Raw genomic sequence first — 21915 nt, forward strand, 5'->3', positions numbered from 1 at the left:
GGTGGGCCTTATCTGGTCGATAGAAGTGTGGTTTACACTCCGCACAGATCTGGCAGTCCCTGGTCATAGCTCTGACCTCCTCGGTGGAGTAGGGCAGGTTGCGGGCCTTGATGTAGTGGATAAGCCGGGTGACCTCCGGGTGGCAGAGGTCATCGTGATAGCCCGTAGTCGGTCATCATTTGCGATGGCGCATGTGCCGCGGGACAGGGTATCTGGGGGCTCGTTGAGCTTCCCAGGACGATATACTGTATCGTAATTTTAGGTGGAGAGTTCGATCCTCCAGCTCAAGATCGTTTCGTTCTTGATTTTGCCCCGCTGCGTATTATCAAACATGAAGGCTACCGATCGTTGGTCGGTGACGAGGGTAAACCTCCTACCAGCGAGGTAGTGCCTCCAGTGCCGTAAGACTTCCACGATGGCTTGGGCCTCCTTTTGAACTGAGGAGTGCCGAATTTCGGAGGGGGTAAGGGTGCGCGAAAAAAACGCTAACGGTCTGCCTGCTTCATTGAGGGTAGCGGCGAGAGCGACCTCTGATGCGACGCTCTCCACCTGGAAGGGGACGGACTCGTCCACCATGCGTATCGCGGCTTTGGTGATATCCGTCAGTGGGAAGATGGTGGCCTTGGTTAGTGGGCGGGCTTTGTCCGCATAGTTGGGGACCCACTGGGCATAATATGAAAAGAACCTGAGGCACCTTTTCAGGGCCTTGGGGCAGTGGGGGAGGGGGAGTTGCAGGAGGGGTCAGGGTCGGGTCCTAGAACCCCGTTTTCCACGACGTAGCCGAGGATGGCTAGTCTGGTTGTGCGGAAAACTCATTTCTCCTTGTTGTAAGTGAGGTTAAGGGTTTGGGCAGTTTGGAGAAATCTGTGGAGGTTGGCATCATGGTCCCCCGATCATGGCCGCAGATGGTGACATTGTCCAAGTACCGAAATGTGGCCCGCAACAACCATCCGCATCCACCATTCAGTCCATTGTTCTTTGGAACACCGAGACCCCGTTCGTGACGTCAAAGGGGACCAGGAGGAAGTGGAAAAGGCGGCTGTCTGCCTCAAAAGCCGTGTCGTGGCGGTCCTCCGGGCGGATTGGGAGCTGGTGGTGTGCAGACTTAAGATCCACCATGGAGAACACCCGGTAGTGTATGATCTGGTTAACCATGTCTGCAATCCGGGGAAGGTGGTACGCATCGAGTTGCGTGTACCGGTTTATGGTTTGGCTGTAATCTACAACCATCCGGTTCTTTTCCCCAGTCTTGACGACCACCACCTGAGCTCTCCAGGGGCTAGTCCTGGCCTTGATGACTCCCTCCCGCAAGAGTCGCTGAACCTCGGACCTGATGAAAGTCCTGTCCTGTATGCTATACCTCCTGCTTCTGGTGGCGACTGGTTTGCAGTCTGTGGTGAGGTTTGTGAAGAGTGGGGGAGGGTCGACCTTTAGGGTCATGAGGCTACATACGGTGAGTGGGGGTAGGGGCCCCCCGAATTTCAGGGTTAGGCTCCTGAGGTTGCATTGGAAATCTAGTCCCAATAGGAGAGGAGTGCAGAGGTCTGGGAGTACATATAATTTAAAATTGGCGTACTCGGCGCCCTGTATTGCTAGGGTTGCAGTAGTGCACCCTTGGATTTGTGTGACCCAGAGGCGAGGGAGATGGTTTGGTGCGCTGGGAAAATTGGGAGCGTGCAGCGTCTTACCATGTCCGGATGAATGAAGCTCTCTGTGCTCCCGGAGTCGAAGAGGCAAGGCGTTTTGTGCCCGTTTACCCGGACGGTTATCATGGAACTCCTGAGGTGTTTGGGTCGCGACTGGTCCAGAGTGACCGGGCTGAGTTGCGGGTGGTCGGCTGGGGTGGTTCCACGATGGCTGCCCTTGTTGGTCGCACGTGATGAGCGGCGTAGCAGATGGCGGCCCCCGTTGGTCGAGCGTGTCGGGCGGTGAGGAAGATGGCGTCCAAGATGGCGGCCCCCATAGATCGCACAGAGTCCTTCGAGGAGCCCACGATCTCGAAGGCAAGGATGGCTTTTCGCGAGTTGTGCATCACTTCGAGTTGGCATGAACCGGTAGCAGGAATGACGTTGCCATTGTAGTCCACTAGTTGGCAGGTCGACGAAAGAATGGTTGGTTTAACCCCAAGGGTCCGAAAGGCTGACCACGCTAGGAGATTAACGGAAGCACCAGTGTCCAGGCGGAATCGTATCTGGGATCGGTTGACCGTCAGGGTGGCACACCACTCGTCGTCTGGATCAATGCTGTGCACCGACAGCGGCTGGTGGTTTTGTTTCGGGGACAGTCTGTTCTTTGTTATAATAGCGACTCGAAAAGGCTCCCTCGGGTCCTCGGTTTGGGGGTAGGTAACTGTTTGTTGCAGGGTTCTTTGGAGGTTTATTTCATTTCCTGGTTCAATTTGAGGCATTGTGCTGTGATTCCAGGTGAATGAAGGTTGTTTTACAGCTTTAAAAGATTTTGTCTTTGATTTGGGAAGTTTCCCCTTTAAATGGGCGTGTTCCGGGCGTCATAACGCGCGTAGGAGGCGTTTGCACATGCGCAGATCGCGGTGCCTTTACTCATGCCGTTTTCGTGATTGCAAAGATGGCCGCCAACCAAAATTGTTCTCTGCTCCGGGATTTCGGCTTCGAGGTGAGTACTGGCGCTTCTCTTACCTTTCCTTGCTGGTTGGAGTGTGTTTTCCTCACAGTATTTGCCGAATTTGTCCAGGACTGCCTGGAAGTCGCTCCTGTTTTGCCCCTTGGAGAACTTGAATTTCTTTAAGATTTCTTCTGCTCTGGCACCGGCGATGGTGAGGAGAAGCTCTGTTTTTTCAGGATCGGCCAGGTCTTCTAGTTCAGCTGCCTGCCGGAATGCCCGCCAGGTTTCGTGGAGATCACCGTGGCATTGGAGCTGCTGCGGAACCCGGATCTTGAACATCTTGCCTGGGTATCGTGCTGGTTGTCACTGTACGTTGAGGTGCCGGTGATGCGGAGCGGCGGCGGCGGGTTGATGTTCTCCGTACTTCAGGATGCCGGAATGCTGATTAGTTGCAGGTGGGTCTCAGAAGTGCTAGTATGCAACCACTCCTTGTACCATGATGTGTTGGGTGTTCTGGATCACAAACAGGTCACCAACACTGGAAGTGGTGCAACTCTATTTTATTATAAGGTTAACTATATTAACATACTTGAACTGTGGGTAAATGCAATACCAGCTTTAACTGTTGACCCTTGCCTAGTCCTAACCAGGTGATGCACTCAGCACATGGTGAATGTCTGTGTTGCAGGCTGTGAGCTCTGTGCTCCGAGCTGGCTGCTACTAGAATGAGCGGGAACTCTCCTGTCCCCTGTCTTTATAGTGCATGTGCTCTCACTGGTGATTGGCTGCGGTGTTGTGTATGCGGATTGGTCCCACTGCATGTCCATCAGTGTGTGTGTGTGTCTGCACCATGATATACTGGTGTATATTATGACATCCGGTTCCTTGCTGTTGTACAACATAATATTTAATTTACAGCCGGGCTGATTTTCTTTTCATTGTCTTACAGACAAGCTGAATATTGGTGAAGGGAGTACAAGATGGCTGCAAGCAATGTGGAAGTGACTGATCGGGCAATACAGAGCACCTTCAAGATGCCAGAAGGATTTAAAAGCAAGGTGGTGGAACCTGCCAATCCAAAAATGGTCACAAGAGAGGTGAAAGATGTTAAGGTATGAACAGAATATACACTTTTTTCTGACTAATACATGTGCTGTGTTGAGATGGTGGTCATGTCACTCGCACCTCCACAAGGTCCTAGAATGGAGTTCATTATTCCAGAATTAGCTTGAGGAGAGAGGTCCCAGCCTCTGAGGAATTCAGATGGTTGTCTGAGAGTAACTACTATTGGCACCTTTACTGCCAACAATGTCTCCGTGACTCACCGGCAGCTGGCTGGGCTGTCAGTTTTGAATGTTTCTTTTTGGCCTACCCAACCCGTCATGAAAGTAGGGAGGGGATAATGGTAAACTTTTTTTATGTCAGTGGGAAACGGACTTTTGGCTTTCATCCACATTTTCCCATCCTGCCCGTAATGATGCCCACTGCTGATGGGACTGGAAAACCCCACCCAAGCAATCTGTTATTTTTCGCGTACATGCTGTGTCAATTCATGTTTCTGCAAACTATAAATTCGGTAAGTTACATACATCCCCACAACTGAAGAGCTGATATTTATAAGTAAGACATATTGTGGAGTTTTAATTATCTATGTTTTACATTTATGAATTCCCAACTCCTTATATTTTAAACAGGGACAAATAACACCATCCTTTTTGCCCCTGGCATTTTTGTGATTCATCAGTTTGGGTTGGGTCTGAATTCAAGGTAAAGACTGTTTTTAAAAGGAAAAAAAACCTTCTTTATTTCGGCCTTTATTGAAGCTGGTTGCCAAATGGAACTGCAAATGAAGTGACAGAATAGAGGAGAACTATGTGCCATTCAATAATTTCGTTTTGTGAATTGTGATACAATGGAATCCAAACCCAGGGTTGAGACATTTCAACATAACTGAAAAGAGGAAATAATTGTGAGATGAGAGTGAAGAAAAGAAGAAATTATCTATAAAAGTGGAATACTGAAGCCACGACGATGTGACATAGGTCGGAAAGCCATTATTGAATTTGAATTTTACTACCTTGTGACAAACGAAGCACTTTGCTCATTTGTTTTAAAAAAAAACTTTTTTTTTCTATAGTAGTTTAATTTGTCTCTCATTGATACTTATTTGGAGCTGTGGATATTTGACCAGGATGCGGGTGCTTCAGTCATGATATGGATAGCTGCAAGTTTGTGCCTGTTCTATAGGTTCCCAATTATTTGTTTTGGGAGGTGAAGTGGCTCCCAAGGCTAAGTGTGACTTATCTTTGAATTATACTGTATAAAATGTGCTTTGGTAATTGCGAACAATCAGTTTATTATTTTAAACCATCTTTAAAAAGTTTTGTTATGTTGAATGTTTTAAATATAATTTCCAAACACATTTCACTTTGCATTAAGCTGCAATTTGCCTTACATAATGACGATAGAAGATAAGGTTCTGGCTGTTAATGTCACTGCCTGGAATTAGCTATAAGTCGAATAATTTCAGTCAAAATATCATCGTCCTGATAGAATTATAAGGTCAAACTAATGCCAGCGCTTTCATTCCGGAGAGGAATTAAAGGAGCACTGTTATCATCCTTGCTTTTCCTTTAATTCTTGCCATCAATGACAAAGTATTCTGGTAATTTAATTTGGATTTGAGGTCACGTGAAGAATTTGGAAGTATTCTTTGAATGCAATTTCTAAATGTTTTTACTTTCCTCTCTTGTTCCTGCTGAACTCAAAATAATCCATCCTAAAATAAACCATTCCTCCTTCCCAAATCCTTACTATGTTGAAATTAGAACTTGGGGCTTGATTGTAACCTCCCGGCATTCCCAGAGTAAAGCAGGAGAGCCCTAAACAAGGTTCGCGCTGGGTGTTGAATGGAGCGTGATGCTCTCCGGCCGCGGCAATGGTTGGGCGTAAACCAAACTTGCATACTTAATGAGACTCTAAACTCATTTAAATATGCTCAGTTCGTTCGAAGTTGGAGTCTCCAGGCCTATGGGATTCATTGCCCCTGCCCCTGAAGGTGCAGTATGAGGCTGGTGGAAATCACTACAGATTTCCAAAAAATGGAAACCAGACTTGATGGCCATGCCGGGGCTCAGGTTAACATTGCCAGGGTGTCAGGTTGGCACTACCAAGTAGAAGGGCCTGAGAGGGGTCGTGGCTTTGAAGTCGTCGTGGGGGTGGGGACTGAGGGGGTCCTGAAGGGGCCGCATGGAGGAGGAGACTGGAAAGTGGAGGAGGTCTTAAAAAGCAGAGTGGACTGGGTCACCCTCTTGCCTGCATGGTGTGGGGGGGGGGGGGGGGCGTTGGTGATGTGGACATTTAGTGAGGGCGGGCAGATTCTGCTTCTCCGGGATGGGAGGTGTTGCCAATGTCTGCGGGGGTAGCGATGTCTGTGCAGGACCATCAACTTAACTTTGAGATCGGGACACCCTGTCTTGCCAGCATCTTTAGGTCCCCATTCCAGTAAAAGTTCTAAGTGTGGGATAATTCAGTGAGAATCTCCCTAAGGTCCAAAAGAATGACTAAGTGTGGGTGGATTGCGATAGGAATTGCGCCGGCAGTCAGCAGGATTCTGACTGGTTGGGCGCGATTTATTGGCCGCGTTGCACTTAAGCGAGAGTATCACTAGGCCGTTAGATCGTAGGAGAGGCCAAAAATGTGAACCGTGCTGGCCGCCGATCAGTTTGTGATCTTACAGGCACTCTCCCGTTAGTGAAATCAGGATCTCGCGTGGCGAGAAATCAATAATCACCACTTAAAACCAATCTCCACCCAATTAACGGGAGCGATTCATTATCTTTTTTTTTTATTAAATATTTTATTGAAAATTTTTGGTCAACCAACACAGTACATTGTGCATCCTTTACACAATATATACCCCCCCCCCCCCCGATCCTGGGCTGCTGCTGCTGCCTTCTTTTTCCCATTCCGTCTATCTTTCTGCGAGGTATTCGACGAACGGTTGCCACCGCCTGGTGAACCCTTGAGCCGACCCCCTTAGGACGAACTTAATCCGCTCTAGCTTTATAAACCCCGCCATGTCATTTATCCAGGTCTCCACCCCCGGGGGCTTGGCTTTTTTCCACATTAGCAATATCCTGCGCCGGGCTACTAGGGACGCAAAGGCCAAAACATCGGCCTCTCTCGCCTCCTGCACTCCCGGCTCTTGTGCAACCCCAAATATAGCCAACCCCCAGCTTGGTTCGACCCGGACTCCTACTACTTTTGAAAGCACCTTTGTCACCCCCATCCAAAACCCCTGTAGTGCCGGGCATGACCAAAACATATGGGTATGATTCGCTGGGCTTCTCGAGCACCTCGCACACCTATCCTCCACCCCAAAAAATTTACTGAGCCGTGCTCCAGTCATATGAGCCCTGTGTAATACCTTAAACTGAATCAGGCTTAGCCTGGCACACGAGGACGACGAGTTTACCCTGCTTAGGGCATCTGCCCACAGCCCCTCCTCGATCTCCTCCCCCAGCTCTTCTTCCCATTTCCCTTTTAGTTCATCTACCATAGTCTCCCCTTCGTCCCTCATTTCCCTATATATATCTGACACCTTACCATCCCCCACACATGTCTTTGAGATCACTCTGTCCTGCACCTCTTGTGTCGGGAGCTGCGGGAATTCCCTCACCTGTTGCCTCGCAAAAGCCCTCAGTTGCATATACCTGAATGCATTCCCTTGGGGCAACCCATATTTCTCGGTCAGCGCTCCCAGACTCGCGAACTTCCCATCCACAAACAGATCTTTCAGTTGCGTTATTCCTGCTCTTTGCCACATTCCATATCCCCCATCCATTCCCCCCCGGGGCAAACCTATGGTTGTTTCTTATCGGGGACCCCCCCAAGGCTCCAGTCTTTCCCCTATGCCGTCTCCACTGTCCCCAAATCTTCAGTGTAGCCACCACCACCGGGCTTGTGGTGTAGTTCCTCGGTGAGAACGGCAATGGGGCTGTCACCATGGCCTGTAGGCTAGTCCCCCTACAGGACGCCCTCTCTAATCTCTTCCACGCCGCTCCCTCCTCCTCTCCCATCCACTTACTCATCATTGAAATATTAGCGGCCCAATAATACTCACTTAGGCTCGGTAGTGCCAGCCCCCCCCTATCCCTGCTACGCTGTAAGAATCCCTTCCTCACCCTTGGGGTCTTCCTGGCCCACACAAAACCCATGATGCTCTTTTCAATCCTTTTAAAAAAAGCCTTCGTGATCACCACCGGGAGGCACTGAAACACATTGACAGGGATACCATATCCCATCTCTTGAAATCCTGCTCCATCTGTTCCACCAACCGCGTTAAATTTAACCTATGCAATGTGTCCCAATTCTTAGCTATCTGGATCCCCAGGTAACGAAAGTCCCTTGTTACCTTCCTCAACGGTAGGTCCTCTATTTCTCTACTCTGCTCCCCTGGATGCACCACAAACAACTCACTTTTCCCCATGTTCAATTTATACCCTGAAAAATCCCCAAACTCCCAAGTATCCGCATTATTTCTGGCATCCCCTCCGCCGGGTCCGCCACGTATAGTAGCAAATCGTCCGCATACAAAGATACCCGGTGCTCTTCTCCTCCCCTAAGTACTCCCCTCCACTTCTTGGAACCCCTCAACGCTATCGCCAGGGGCTCAATCGCCAGTGCAAACAATAATGGGGACAGAGGGCATCCCTGCCTTGTCCCTCTATGGAGCCGAAAATATGCAGATCCCCGTCCATTCGTGACCACGCTCGCCACTGGGGCCCTATACAACAGCTGCACCCATCTAACATACCCCTCTCCAAAACCAAATCTCCTCAACACCTCCCACAAATAATCCCACTCCACTCTATCAAATGCTTTCTCGGCATCCATCGCCACTACTATCTCCGTTTCTCCCTCTGGTGGGGCCATCATCATTACCCCTAACAACCTCCGTATATTCGTGTTCAGCTGTCTCCCCTTCACAAACCCAGTTTGGTCCTCGTGGACCACCCCCGGGACACATTCCTCTATTCTCATTGCCATTACCTTGGCCAGGACCTTGGCATCTACATTTAGGAGGGAAATAGGTCTATAGGACCCGCATTGTAGCGGGTCCTTTTCCTTCTTTAAGAGAAGCGATATCGTTGCTTCAGACATAGTCGGGGGCAGTTGTCCCCTTTCCTTTGCCTCATTAAAGGTCCTCGTCAGTACCGGGGCGAGCAAGTCCACATATTTTCTATAGAATTCGACTGGGAATCCATCCGGTCCCGGGGCCTTTCCCGCCTGCATGCTCCTAATTCCTTTCACCACTTCTTCTACCTCGATCTGTGCTCCCAGTCCCACCCTTTCCTGCTCTTCCACCTTGGGAAATTCCAGCCGATCCAAGAAGCCCATCATTCTCTCCCTCCCATCCGGGGGTTGAGCTTCATATAATTTTTTATAAAATGTCTTGAACACTCCATTCACTCTCTCCGCTCCCCGCTCCATCTCTCCTTCCTCATCCCTCACTCCCCCTATTTCCCTCGCTGCTCCCCTTTTCCTCAATTGGTGTGCCAGCAACCTGCTCGCCTTCTCCCCATATTCGTACTGTACACCCTGTGCCTTCCTCCATTGTGCCTCTGCACTGCCTGTAGTCAGCAAGTCAAATTCTACATGTAGCCTTTGCCTTTCCGTGTACAGTCCCTCCTCCGGTGCTTCCGCATATTGTCTGTCCACCCTCAAAAGTTCTTGCAGCAACCGCTCCCGTTCATTACTCTCCTGCTTCCCTTTATGTGCCCTTATTGATATCAGCTCCCCTCTAACCACCACCTTCAACGCCTCCCAGACCACTCCCACCTGGACCTCCCCATTATCATTGAGTTCCAAGTACTTTTCAATGCACCCCCTCACCCTTAGACACACACCCTCATCTGCCATTAGTCCCATGTCCATTCTCCAGGGTGGGCGCCCTCCTGTTTCCTCCCCTATCTCCAAGTCCACCCAGTGTGGAGCGTGATCCGAAATGGCTATAGCCGTATACTCCGTTCCCCTCACCTTCGGGATCAATGCCCTACCCAGCACAAAAAAGTCTATTCGCGAGTAGACTTTATGGACATAGGAGAAAAACGAGAACTCCTTACTCCTAGGTCTGCTAAATCTCCACGGGTCTACACCTCCCATCTGCTCCATAAAATCTTTAAGTACCTTGGCTGCTGCCGGCCTCCTTCCAGCCCTGGACTTCGACCTATCCAGCCCTGGTACCAACACCGTATTAAAATCTCCCCCCATTATCAGCTTTCCCATCTCTAGGTCCGGAATGCGTCCTAGCATCCGCCTCATAAAATTGGCATCATCCCAGTTCAGGGCATATACGTTTACCAAAACCACCGTCTCCCCCTGTAGTTTGCCACTCACCATCACGTATCTGCCCCCGTTATCCGCCACTATAGTCTTTGCCTCGAACATTACCCGCTTCCCCACTAATATAGCCACCCCCCTGTTTTTCGCATCTAGCCCCGAATGGAACACCTGCCCCACCCATCCTTTGCGTAGCCTAACCTGGTCTATCAGTTTCAGGTGCGTTTCCTGTAACATAACCACATTTGCCTTAAGTTTCTTAAGGTGTGCGAGTACCCGTGCCCTCTTTATCGGCCCGTTCAGCCCTCTCACGTTCCACGTGATCAGCCGAGTTGGGGGGCTTCCTAATCACCTTTTTCCAGCTCCTCACCCGGTTCCCACGCAGCTGTATCTCCCCCAGGCGGTGCCCCCCCGCCCATCCTCTCCCATACCAGCTCCCCCCTCTCCCCAGCAGCAGCAACCCAGTAATTCCCCCCTCCCACCCCCCCCGCTAGATCCCCCGCTAGCGTAATTACTCCCCCCATGTTGCTCCCAGAAGTCAGCAAACTCTGGCTGACCTCGGCTTCCCCCCGTGACCTCGGCTCGCACCGTGCGACGCCCCCTCCTTCCTGCTTCTCTATTCCCGCCATGATTATCATAGCGCGGGAACCAAGCCCGCGCTTCTCCCTTGGCCCCGCCCCCAATGGCCAACGCCCCATCTCCTCCACCTCCCCTCCTCCCCCCATCACCACCTGTGGGAGAGAGAAAAGTTACCACATCGCAGGATTAGTACATAAAACCCCTCTTTGCCCCCCACATTCGCCCCACCACTTTGTTCGAACGTTCTTTTTAATAACCCGCTCATTCCAGTTTTTCTTCCACAATAAAAGTCCACGCTTCATCCGCCGTCTCAAAGTAGTGGTGCCTCCCTCGATATGTGACCCACCGTCTTGCCGGTTGCAGCATTCCAAATTTTATCTTCTTTTTATGAAGCACCGCCTTGGCCCGATTAAAGCTCGCCCTCCTTCTCGCCACCTCCGCACTCCAGTCTTGATAAACGCGGATCACCGCATTCTCCCATTTACTGCTCCGAGTTTTCTTTGCCCATCTAAGGACCATTTCTCTATCCTTAAAACGGAGGAATCTCACCACTATGGCTCTGGGAATTTCTCCTGCTCTCGGTCCTCGCGCCATCACTCGGTATGCTCCCTCCACCTCCAACGGACCCGCCGGGGCCTCCGCTCCCATTAACGAGTGCAGCATCGTGCTCACATATGCCCCGACGTCCGCTCCCTCCACACCTTCAGGAAGACCAAGAATCCTCAGGTTGTTCCTCCTTGCGTTGTTTTCCAGTGCCTCCAACCTTTCCACACATCGTTTCTGATGTGCCTCCTGCGTCTCCGTCTTCACCACCAGGCCCTGTATATCGTCCTCATTCTCGGCTGCCTTTGCCTTCACGACCCGAAGCTCCCGCTCCTGGGTCTTTTGTTCCTCCTTTAGCCCTTCGATCGCCTGTAGTATCGGGGCCAACAGCTCTTTCTTCATTTCCTTTTTGATCTCTTCCACACAGCATTTCAAGAACTCTTGTTGTTCAGGGCCCCATGTTAAACTGCCACCTTCCGACGCCATCTTGGTTTTTGCTTGCCTTCCTTGCCGCTGTTCTAAAGGATCCACTGCAATCTGGCCACTCTCTCCTCCTTTTTCCACCCGTATCCAGGGGGGATTCCCTTCTGGTTTACCGCACAGTGTTTTTAGCCGTCAAAATTGCCGTTGGGGCTCCTATCAAGAGCCCAAAAGTCCGTTTCACAGGGAGCTGCCGAAACGTGCGACTCAGCTGGTCATCGCCGCACCCGGAAGCCCGCGATTCATTATCTAATGGCCTCCCGTGATCTAACCACCATCCCAGCAAGAGGTCACGCAGCGCCGATTAGTACACCTTTTTCAAAATCTGAAGCTGGCGGAAAGGCTGCTGCGGGGAACCGAGGAGGTTAGTAGCCATCTTTCCTCCCGGTCAATGAGCCCAGGGACTCTGGGGCTGCTGTCCCGGTGCTCGGAGGGAGATTGGGGAAGCCCCGGAGGGCCGATCTTTTACATGGATTTACATAGATTTACATAGAATTTACAGTCCAGAAGGAGGCTATTCGGCCCATCGAATCTGCACTGGCCCTTGGAACAAGCACCCTACTTAAGTCCACAACTCCACCCTATCCCCTTAACCCAGTAACCCCATCTAATCTTTCTGGACACTAAGGGCAATTTTAGCATGGCCAATCCACCTAACCTGCACATCCTTGGACTGTGGGAAGAAACCGTAGCACCCGGAGGAAACCCACGCAGACGAGAGGAGAACCTGCAGACTCCAGCTGGGAACTGAACCTGGGACCCTGGAGCCGTCCACTTGGTCGGGATGACCCATCAGTGGTAGGGGGTGCGTAACTGGGGAGGTGGTGGGGGGAATGGGTGTCCAAACGCCTGTGGGTCCGCCATGCCACCCCGAGTCATGTGTTTCTCTTCCGGGGACAACCCCTGCCTATTTGCCCCACCGACCACCCATAACTACCACTGACCGCAGAGGCGTCTGGCCGCGTAACTGAAGGCTATTGCTAATTGGGAATTGGCAATTTAAGTTAAGTGAGCACTTCAAAGCTCCCAAGTGGATTCCTGTGGGTAGGCGTGCCATGTAGCATGTGGGAGCTATTGCCTAACATCCCAATTACTAATTAAGTAATGCCGTGAACAATCCTAACTGCTATCTTCATGTCCACTCAACAAAACCAATCTTGGGTCACAATCCACTTTAAATACAGTTAGCAAACTCAGGAATATTTGCTGTAAAGAGTTGTCTTGGATAAACCATTTTGAGAAAGTGATATCGTTCAGGACCCAGCTTGCAGATTTCTTGCCTGTCTCAACTACTGTTTACACTGCCAGCCTTTGAAATTGCTCCTGTCCTGTTCACAGGCAAATCTTTAATTCCTGTCTTGAGATCAGTTGCTGGCCTGTCCACAGTCATATCTGTAACTGACTGTACTTTGTCCATGGATAGATCCAACCTCACTGTACTGAGAGCACAGCTTCTTGTCTGTTCACTTTCCAATCTAAAACTAAATTTAAAAACTGATAAACTCATAGGATCATAGAATTTACAGTACAAAAGGAGGCCATTCAGCCCATCGAGTCTGCACTGGTCCTTGCAAAGAGCACCCTACTGAAGGCCACGTACCCTTTCCCCGTAACCCAGTAACCCCCACTTAACATTTTTTGGACGCGAAGGGCAATTTAGCGTGGGCAATCCACCTAACCCACACATCTTTGGACTGTGGGAGGAAACCGGAGCACCCGGAGGAAACTCAACATCTGACTGCTTCAAACCCTGGCTCCTCCCGTTAATTACATCATCTTACTAAGATGAACATGCTGGGCAGGATTCTCTGCCTGCGGCATTCTCCGTTTTGCTGGTGCCCGGGGGTTTCCCGACGTCGTGGGGCTGCCCCACAATGGGAAACCCGATTGACCGGCCGTCGTAACGGAGAAACCGCCGGTGGGTCGAGGCAGAAATGTGGCGCGGCGGGGGCGGAGAATCCAGCCCAATGTCTCTAATTATCTACTCCCCACGAAATCCTCTTAATATAAACAAAATTCCATTAACCCAAAATTTTATGATGTTTTAATTGCACCTTTTGTAGCCACAAAACCTGGCTGCCATGCAAACCAGTATTTTTAAAAACACTACTGCAGCAGTCATACACCTAATAACCCAAGTTTTTAACCCTTACTGCACCAAATACCTGTCAGATATTTATATCTGGATTCCTACGCTCATCACAAAATACAGAGGCGATTTACCATAATGTTACCAGGGATGAGGTAAAGTCGCCATAATCCCAGATGGCCATAGGCTGCTTTCCCCTTTGAGGGGGTGGAATGATGGGTCGTGATTTAACCCAAGGATCACTGCACCTCCGGCGAGTGGCAAGGTTGAGAATGTGGGGCCTTTATGAATAACCTCGGCTGGTACAGAAATTGAACCAGCGCTGTATCACAAACCAGCTGTTCAACCAACTGAGCTAAACTCAGTTATGTAGAGAGACTGGAGACGCTGGAGAACTTTAGCAAAGAAGGTTAAGGGCAGAATCAGTCGAGGTTTGTCAAAAGTATGAGGGATTTTGGGAAGGGAGGCAGGGAGAAACTGTTTCCTTTGACAGGCACAAGACACAAATTAAGATATTGGCAAAATAGTTGGGGGTTCAGAAGTCAATTTGGGTAAAGATGGAAGCCAGGTCGTGTGAGGGGATGGGGTTGCAGTTGACGGCCCCCTTCCTGCTCACCCTGACAAAGATTTTGGGGAACACGGTGGTGGTGCCTTTGCTAATAATATAGAGGTAATTACAGCAGCACTTTAAAGCGGGAAGAGGGTCGAAGTTGATACTGTTCCGGGACAACCATATGTTTGAGCCGGCTAGGGTGGACACCAGGTTTATTGAGGATAAGGGGATGGCAGTAATGGGGGATTTGTCCATGGAAGGGCGGTTTGCGAGTTTGGGGAGTTGGTGGAGAAGAATAGGCTCGCTCAGTTGGAGGCAATCGGATACTTGCAAGTCTAGGATTTTGTGAAGAAGGTTTATTCGCGTCTTCCGGTTGCACCACCCGCATCGTTGGTGGAGAGGGTACTATCGCTGGCCAGGTTGGAGTAGGGTAAAACTTCAGATATCTATGGGAAGCTGTTGGTGGGGGACGGGGCCTTGCTGGAGAGGATTAAGGCGAAATGGGAGAAGGAGCTAGGGAGCAAAGTGGAGGAGGGAGCGTGGTGTGATGCCTTACAGAGGGTGAACGTCACGTCGTCGCGTGCGAGGCCCAAGCTCATCCAATTGAAGCTGGTGCATCAGGCACACTTAACGAGGGCACGGATGAGTCAGGTGTTTGAGGGGGTAGAAGATAAGTGCGAGCAGTGTGGGAGGGGCTCAGCGAATCATGTACATATGTTCTGGGCATGTCCTAACCTAGACAACTTTGGGGGCTTTTTGTTCAGCACCATGTCGGCAATCTTAGGCAAGGAGCTGGTGCCGAGTCCCCTAGAGGCCACATTCAGGGTGCCAGAAATGCCAGAGTTGCAGGTGGGAGCGGGGCAGATGTTTTAGCCAATTGCTCGCAGGAGGGTTCTGCTGGAGTGGAGGTCAGCTACTCCACCCAGGGCCTCAGTGTGGCTGGGGAACCTCCTGGAATTTTTGTATTTGGAGAAAGTTAAATACAGGCTGAGTGGGTTGATTGGGAGGTTCTATATAAGATGGCAACCGTTTGTTCTGTATTTTAAAGACCTGGACACTGTCAGCTCTTGGGTGGGGGGTGGGGGGGGGAGGTTTGGGTTGTTTTGGTGTCATGATTTTGTATTTGTATATTAATTTTAAAATATTCAATAAAAATATATGCAAAAAAAAAAGATAATTGGCAGAAAAGCCAGGGGTAGATGAGGTGACATTTTCTACGCAGCGAGTTGTTACAATTTGGAATGCATGGTCTGAACTGGTGGTGGAAGCACATTGGGAATTGGATAAGCACTCAAAAGGGAAAATGCAACGCTCTGAGGGAGTGGAATGAATTGGTAGATCTTTCAGAGAGCCAGCACAGGCACGCCGAACTGCATGGCCTCCACCGGTGTTGTATGATTCAATTACTGTATTCGTGCTAAATTACGCAACAAAGATATGTAAGACTGCTATTTATTAAATGTATTTTGAAGAACACACAAACATTTTGCGGGAAAGCTCTCTGTAATTTCCACATGGAATGGATAGATGGCCCATTATGGCCTGGTACAGGTTAATGACCATACTGAGAAGGGAGAAGGTTGATTTTTGATGGAACTTTTTATTTCTCACTAATCTTTGAAGCAAATTACCTCTCCAGTTTTCTTCCTCCCTCCTGAGGGAATCACACCATCTCCAGCCATTGTCTTTCCAAAGTCTGATGATACATAGATACATAGAAGATAGGAGCAGGAAGAGGCCATTGGGCCTTTGAGCCTGCTCCGCCATTCGTCACAATCATGGCTGATTGTCCAACTCAATAGCCTAATCTTGCTTTCTCCCCATAACCCTTGATTCCATTCACCTCAAGTGCCATATCTAGCCACGTCTTCAATGCATTCAATGTTTTAGCATCAATTATTTACTGTGATAATGAAATCCACAGGCTCACCACTCTTTGGGGGAAAAAATGTCTCCTCATCTCTGTCTGAAATGGTTTACCCTGAATCCTCAGACTGTGACCACTGGTTCTGGACACACCTACCACCAGGAACATCTTCCTTGCATCGACTCTGTCTAGTCCTGTTAGAATTTTATAAGACTCTGAGATCCCCCCTCATTCGTCTGAACTCCAGCGAAAACAATCCTAACCTAGTCAATCTCTCCTCATACGTCAGTCCCATCATCCCCGGAATCAGCCTGGATATAGCGAAGCCTGACAACATGTAGGAAGAAACCTGCAATCAATTACTATATGATTCCTGGTGCACAAATGTGTTCTGCGACTGGATATAATTGAAGATATTCTCCAAATGAACTATTGCTTGAGTGGCAGGAATCAAAGCATAAACGATCAGTTATTGCACTGATTGACCATTTTCTCTATATCTTAGAGTTTGTGGAACTGATTATTAGATAAAGAGTAATTACACCGATTGTATTTTGTATTCAGGATTTGAATTGTAACTTTGATGAACAATGCTTTTAGCTGAATGGACTGAGAGAAACAAGGCTTTTGTTTACCTGGCCAGACATGTGAAACAGATTGTTTTCATTCAGTATTTTATTAGTCAAGCCTTCATTGGCAACTTGTCAGCAATAGGGTGAATTACGAAAGAAGATGGGGACCTCTGGCTGGTTTTCCTTGTTAAGCAGATCATTGCTTGCTGATGCACCACATCTGTCTCTGACACACAGCAAGACCTTTTTTTAAATTAAGTTCTCATTACTGTGACAAATGGCACGTCATAATACCTTGAATGTTTTAAAAGTATCTTCTCTAAAAATGGGCTAATTCAAGATGAATTGTATTTTCCTCTGCATTATATTTAGGGGAGGCGGTGATGCTTGTATTGTCGCTTGACTCGTAATCCAGAGACCCAGGGTAGTGCTCTGGGGAACTGGGTTTGAATTTAAATTTTAAAAACTCAGTAAAATATCTCGAATTAAAAGTCCAATGATGACCACGAAACCATAATTTATTGTTGTAACAACACATCTGGTTCACTAATGTCCTGCTGTCCTTGCCTACATGTGACACCAGACCCACAACAATGTGGTTGACTCTTAAATGTTCTTTGAAATGGCCTAACAAGCCACTCAGTTGTATTAAACTGCTACAAATGGAACAAAAAGGAATGAAACCTGGCATTGACCTAGGCACCGGAAACGACAATGGCAAACACAGCCCTGTCGACTCTGCAAAATCTTCCTTACTAACATCTGGATGCTTGTGCCAAACTTGGGAGAACTGTGTTACAGACTAGTCAAGCAACAGCTATAGCCATACTCATGGAATCAGACCTTACAGATAATGTCCAAGACACCACGATCAACATTTCTGGGTATGTCCTGTGCCACCAGCAGGACAGACCCAGCAGAGATGGTAGCACCGTGGTATTGCCCTGGGAGTCTTAAACATCGATCCTGGACCCCATGAAGTCTCATATAACCAGGTCAAACATGGGCAAGGAAACTTCTTGCTGTTTACCACATACTGTCCCCCTTCAGCTGGTATCTACTCTTCCATGTTGAACACCACTGAGGGTGGCTAGGATCTAGAAAGTACTCCTGGGTGGAGGATTTCAATGTCCATCATCAAGAGTGGCTCAATAGTACCACCACAGATTGAGCTGGCTGGGTCCTAAAGCAGCTATACTGGGACTGCAGCAGGTGATGAGGGAAACAATAACCACCCTGCCGCAGATGCATCTGTCCATGACAGTATCGGTAGGCGTGACCACTGCATAGTCCTTGTGGAGATGAAGTACTGTTTTCACATTAAGGATACCCTCCATGTTGTGTGGCACTACCACTGTGCTAAATGGGATAGACTTTGAACAGATCAAGCAGCTCAAAACTGGGCACCACGAAGCACCATCAGCAGCAGTAGAATTGTACACAATCTGTAACCTCATGACTTGACATATCCCCCACTCTACCATTGTCACCAAGCCAGAGGATCAACTCTGGTTCAATAAAGAGCAGGAGGGAATGCCAGGGACAGGCATACCTAAAAATGACATGTCAGCCTGGTGAAGCTACAATACAGGACTATTTGTGTGTCAAAACAGCGTAAGCAGCAAGTAATAGACACAGCTAAGCAATTCCACAACAAACGCATCAGATCTGAGTCTGCAGCCCTGCCACATCCAGCCGTGAAGGGTGGTGAACAATTTAAAAAACTCACTGGAGGAGTTTTTCGATTCACTCCATATGATATCAAGAAATGGCTGAATGAACTGGATACTGCGAAGGCTATGGTCCCTGACAAGGATCCAGCAATAGTACTGAAGACTTGTGCTCCAAATTGTCGCTTGCCCCTAGCCAAGCTGTTCAAGTACAGGTACGACATCAGCATCTGCCTGGCAATGTGGAAAAGTGCCCGGGTATGCTCTGTACACAAGAAACAGGACAGATCCAACCTGGCCAATTATCACCCCATCAGTCTATTCTTGATCGACAATAAAGTAATGGAAGGGGTCATCAACAGTGCTTTCCAGTGGAACTTAACAATAACTTGTTCACTGACACTCAGTTTGGATTCCGCCAGGGTCACTCAGCACCTGATCTCATTACAGCCTTAGTTCAAACATGCACAAAAGAGGTGAGGTGAGAATGACTGCCCTTGACATCAAAGCAGCATTGACCCGAGTATGGCATCACGGAGTCCTAGCAAAATTGGAGCAAGAGGGAAACTCTACGTTGGTTGGAGTCAACCTGGCACAAAGGAAGATTGTTGTGGTGGTTGGAGGTCAAATATTTCAGCTCCAGGACATCACTGCAGGGGTTCCTCAGGGTTGTGTCCTAAGCCCAACCATCTTGAGCTGCTTCATCAATGACCTGCCTTTGACCTTTCTTTTATCATAAGGTCAGAAGTGGGGATTTTCACAGATGACTGTACAATGTTCAGCACCATTCGCGACTTCTCAGATACTGAAGCAGTCCATGTCCAGATGCAGTAAGACCTGGACAACATCCAGGCATTGGCTGATATATGGCAGGCAAAGACCTCTCCAACAAGAGAGGATTTAACTATCGCCCTTGACAGTCAATGGCATTATCATCGCTGACTCCCCCAATATCAACATCCTGGGTATTACTGTGGCTACCAGAGCAAGTCAAAGGCTAGGAATCCTGCGATGAGTAACTCTCGCCTCCTGATTCTCGATAGCCTATCCACCACCTACAACAGAGTTTTTCAAAGTGCGGGTCGTGACCTGTGGATGGGTAGTGGGTGTGTCGGGAGGGCCATGGAGCGATTGGTTGCAGCGTTCCCACAGTGGTCAAGACAGCGGGAGAAGAAGCCAACAGCCGCTACTGGCACTTTTATTGAGAATGGTGGCTGTTGCTGTCTTTTATATGAGAAAGACATCGGGCTACATGCAGTCTTCCGGCCATAAGCAGCAGCAGTGAACAGGTCACGTGCCCTGCACTAACACTTGACATCAAGTGCCTGTACATAGCTGCTGGTAAGCAAGGCAAAAGGACAGTGAAGATTAATCACGGCACGGTGGCACAGTGGTTAGCACTGCTGCCTCACAGTTCCAGGGACCCGGGTTCAATTCCGGCCTTTGTGACTGTGCAGAGTTTGCACATTCTCCCCGTGTCTGCTTGGGTTTCCTCCGGGTGCTCTGGTTTCCTCCCACAGCCCAAAGATGCACATGTTAGGTGGATTGGCTATGCTAAATTGCCCCTAGGTGGGGTTACGTGGATAGGGTGGGGGATTGGGTCTGGGTAGGGTGGTCCTTCAGCGGGTTGGTGCAGACACAATGGACTGAATGGCATCCTTCTGCGCTGCAGGGATTCTATGATTTTCTTACAAGATCAAGATGGCTGGAGACACAAATAGGCAGAGTACCTACTGGCAAGGATCTCGCATCTGATTATGCTGGAGAGAACTGCGCCGGAGAGTCCATGTCCAAGACCTAACCACTTGTTTCATTAAGTTACCATTGCTTCTTAACCAATCACCTTAAATCAGCATCCTCAGCACATTGACTCTTGTCATGTGAGAGTACCTTTAAGAAATGGGTGTTTATAAATGGGTGTGTATATAACTATCTGTAGTGAGAGTACCTTTAAGAAATGTGTGTTTATTACTGCAGTGATGTTAGAGAGTGGGTGGAGCTGGGCTGTCTGTCAGCTTTTTACTTTCATGTTAAGCTGTTTGCTGCAGGGTGTGTTTTAGTTTCGTTTTCAGTGTTGGAACTGAAACCAGACCAAGCAGGTGTACTGCTATTCTCTCTCTGCCATCAAAAGACTATCTCTTGATCATTTGGTGAATTCAGAATTATAAATGTTCTCAGTAGTGAATGTAAACCTAATGTGCTTCTGTTAAAAGGTGTTTCTTCTGTCTTCTGGATGTTGTTTGGGATGTTATTAAGGATTACTTAGTGTTGTATTCTTTGGGGGTTGTATTTGAATTGATGGTTGCTAAGATGTTCACTGTATGTTAAAAAGCTTAACGAGTTCATAGAATAAACATTGTTTTGCTTTTAAAAAATACTTTTCCATTTCTGCTGTACCACACCTGTAGAGTGGGCCGTGTGCTCCCCATACCACAATCTAGTAAAAGTTGTGGGTCAGGTGAACTCCATGATAACACTTTGGGGTTCTCTAAACCCTGGCCCATAACAAATTGGGGGCTCGAGGGGGATAAAGTCTATCTATTGGATTTGCTTAGTGAACTTAAAGACAGTGAGGGTGAGCATATTGTGGTTGCTTTTCAGGTGTGGTATTTCAGTTAAGTAGGGAGTGTGTTGTGGACAATGGCTCTTTCAGAGGCTCTGAAGTTTTTTGGGGTGGAGACGGTCACACGCAGTACCTTACGGACAGAGAGTAAAAGCAGACTGTTAGATTTGTCAAAAACATTGCAGTTAACATTACCTGACAAAATGCAAAAATATGAGGTAATTATGGCGGTGGCTGAGCTTTAAAGTTGTCTGAGATGCTGTTTGACTCATTGGAAATGGCAAAAATTCAGTTACAAATTAAACAAATGGAACATGAGAAAGAATTAAAGCTGCTTGAATATGAAAGAGAGAGAGAGGGGAAAAAGAGAGAAAAGAAAGTAAAACAGAAAGAATAGCCCGAGCAGAACAAAAAGAAAGAGAAAGGGAGATACAGATCAGGGAAAAAGATAAAGAGAGAGAATTTGAACTTCGGAAAATGGCCATGAAACATGACAGTCAGTTAAAATTGGCAGACGTAAAGGGAAACGTACAGTTGAATGATGGTGATGAGGCTAGTGAGGAAGAGTGTCATAGACGAAGCTTTGGTGGGGATCTATTTAAATATGTCCAAGCATTGCCAGGGTTTGGTGAGAAGGTGGTAGAAGCCTTTTTCATTTCAGTTGAGAAGGTAGCTAAACAAATGAAATGGCCACAGGACATGTGGGTATTACTTATTCAAACAAAGCTGATAGGTAGGGCTAGTGGAGTGTTTGCATTACTACCGGAGGAGGTATCTGGGTCGTATGAGGAGGTGAAGAAATCCATCTTAGGTGCATATGAACTAGTGCCTGAAGCTTACAGACAAAGGTTGAGAAATTTAAGGAAAGAATTTGGTCAAACATACATAGGGTTTGAAAGGATGAAACAGAGTAATTTTGATAGGTGGATAAGGGCTTTGAAAATAGAGCAAACGTATGAAGCTCTCCGAGAAATTATACTTTTGGAGGAGTTTAAAAGTTGAATTCCTGATGTAGTGAGAACTCATGTGGAAGAGCAGAGGGTTAAAACTGTGAGATTAGCAGCGGAAATGGCAG

General features: G+C 48.4%; 1 protein-coding gene across 1 annotated transcript in view; it reads left to right on the plus strand.

Annotated features, from left to right (window-relative positions):
• The window catches only part of hydin (HYDIN axonemal central pair apparatus protein), a 1604351-nt gene that overhangs the window by 22826 nt on the left and 1559610 nt on the right, over nt 1-21915 (plus strand). The window contains exon 3 of the mRNA XM_072518656.1: nt 3530-3692. Within this exon, the coding sequence (XP_072374757.1) occupies nt 3561-3692 (132 nt within the window). The 5' untranslated portion in view covers nt 3530-3560. The remainder of the gene's footprint in view (nt 1-3529; nt 3693-21915) is intronic.

The sequence above is a fragment of the Scyliorhinus torazame genome, chromosome 10 (assembly GCF_047496885.1).
Source record: "Scyliorhinus torazame isolate Kashiwa2021f chromosome 10, sScyTor2.1, whole genome shotgun sequence".
Taxonomy (NCBI): Eukaryota; Metazoa; Chordata; class Chondrichthyes; order Carcharhiniformes; family Scyliorhinidae; genus Scyliorhinus; species Scyliorhinus torazame.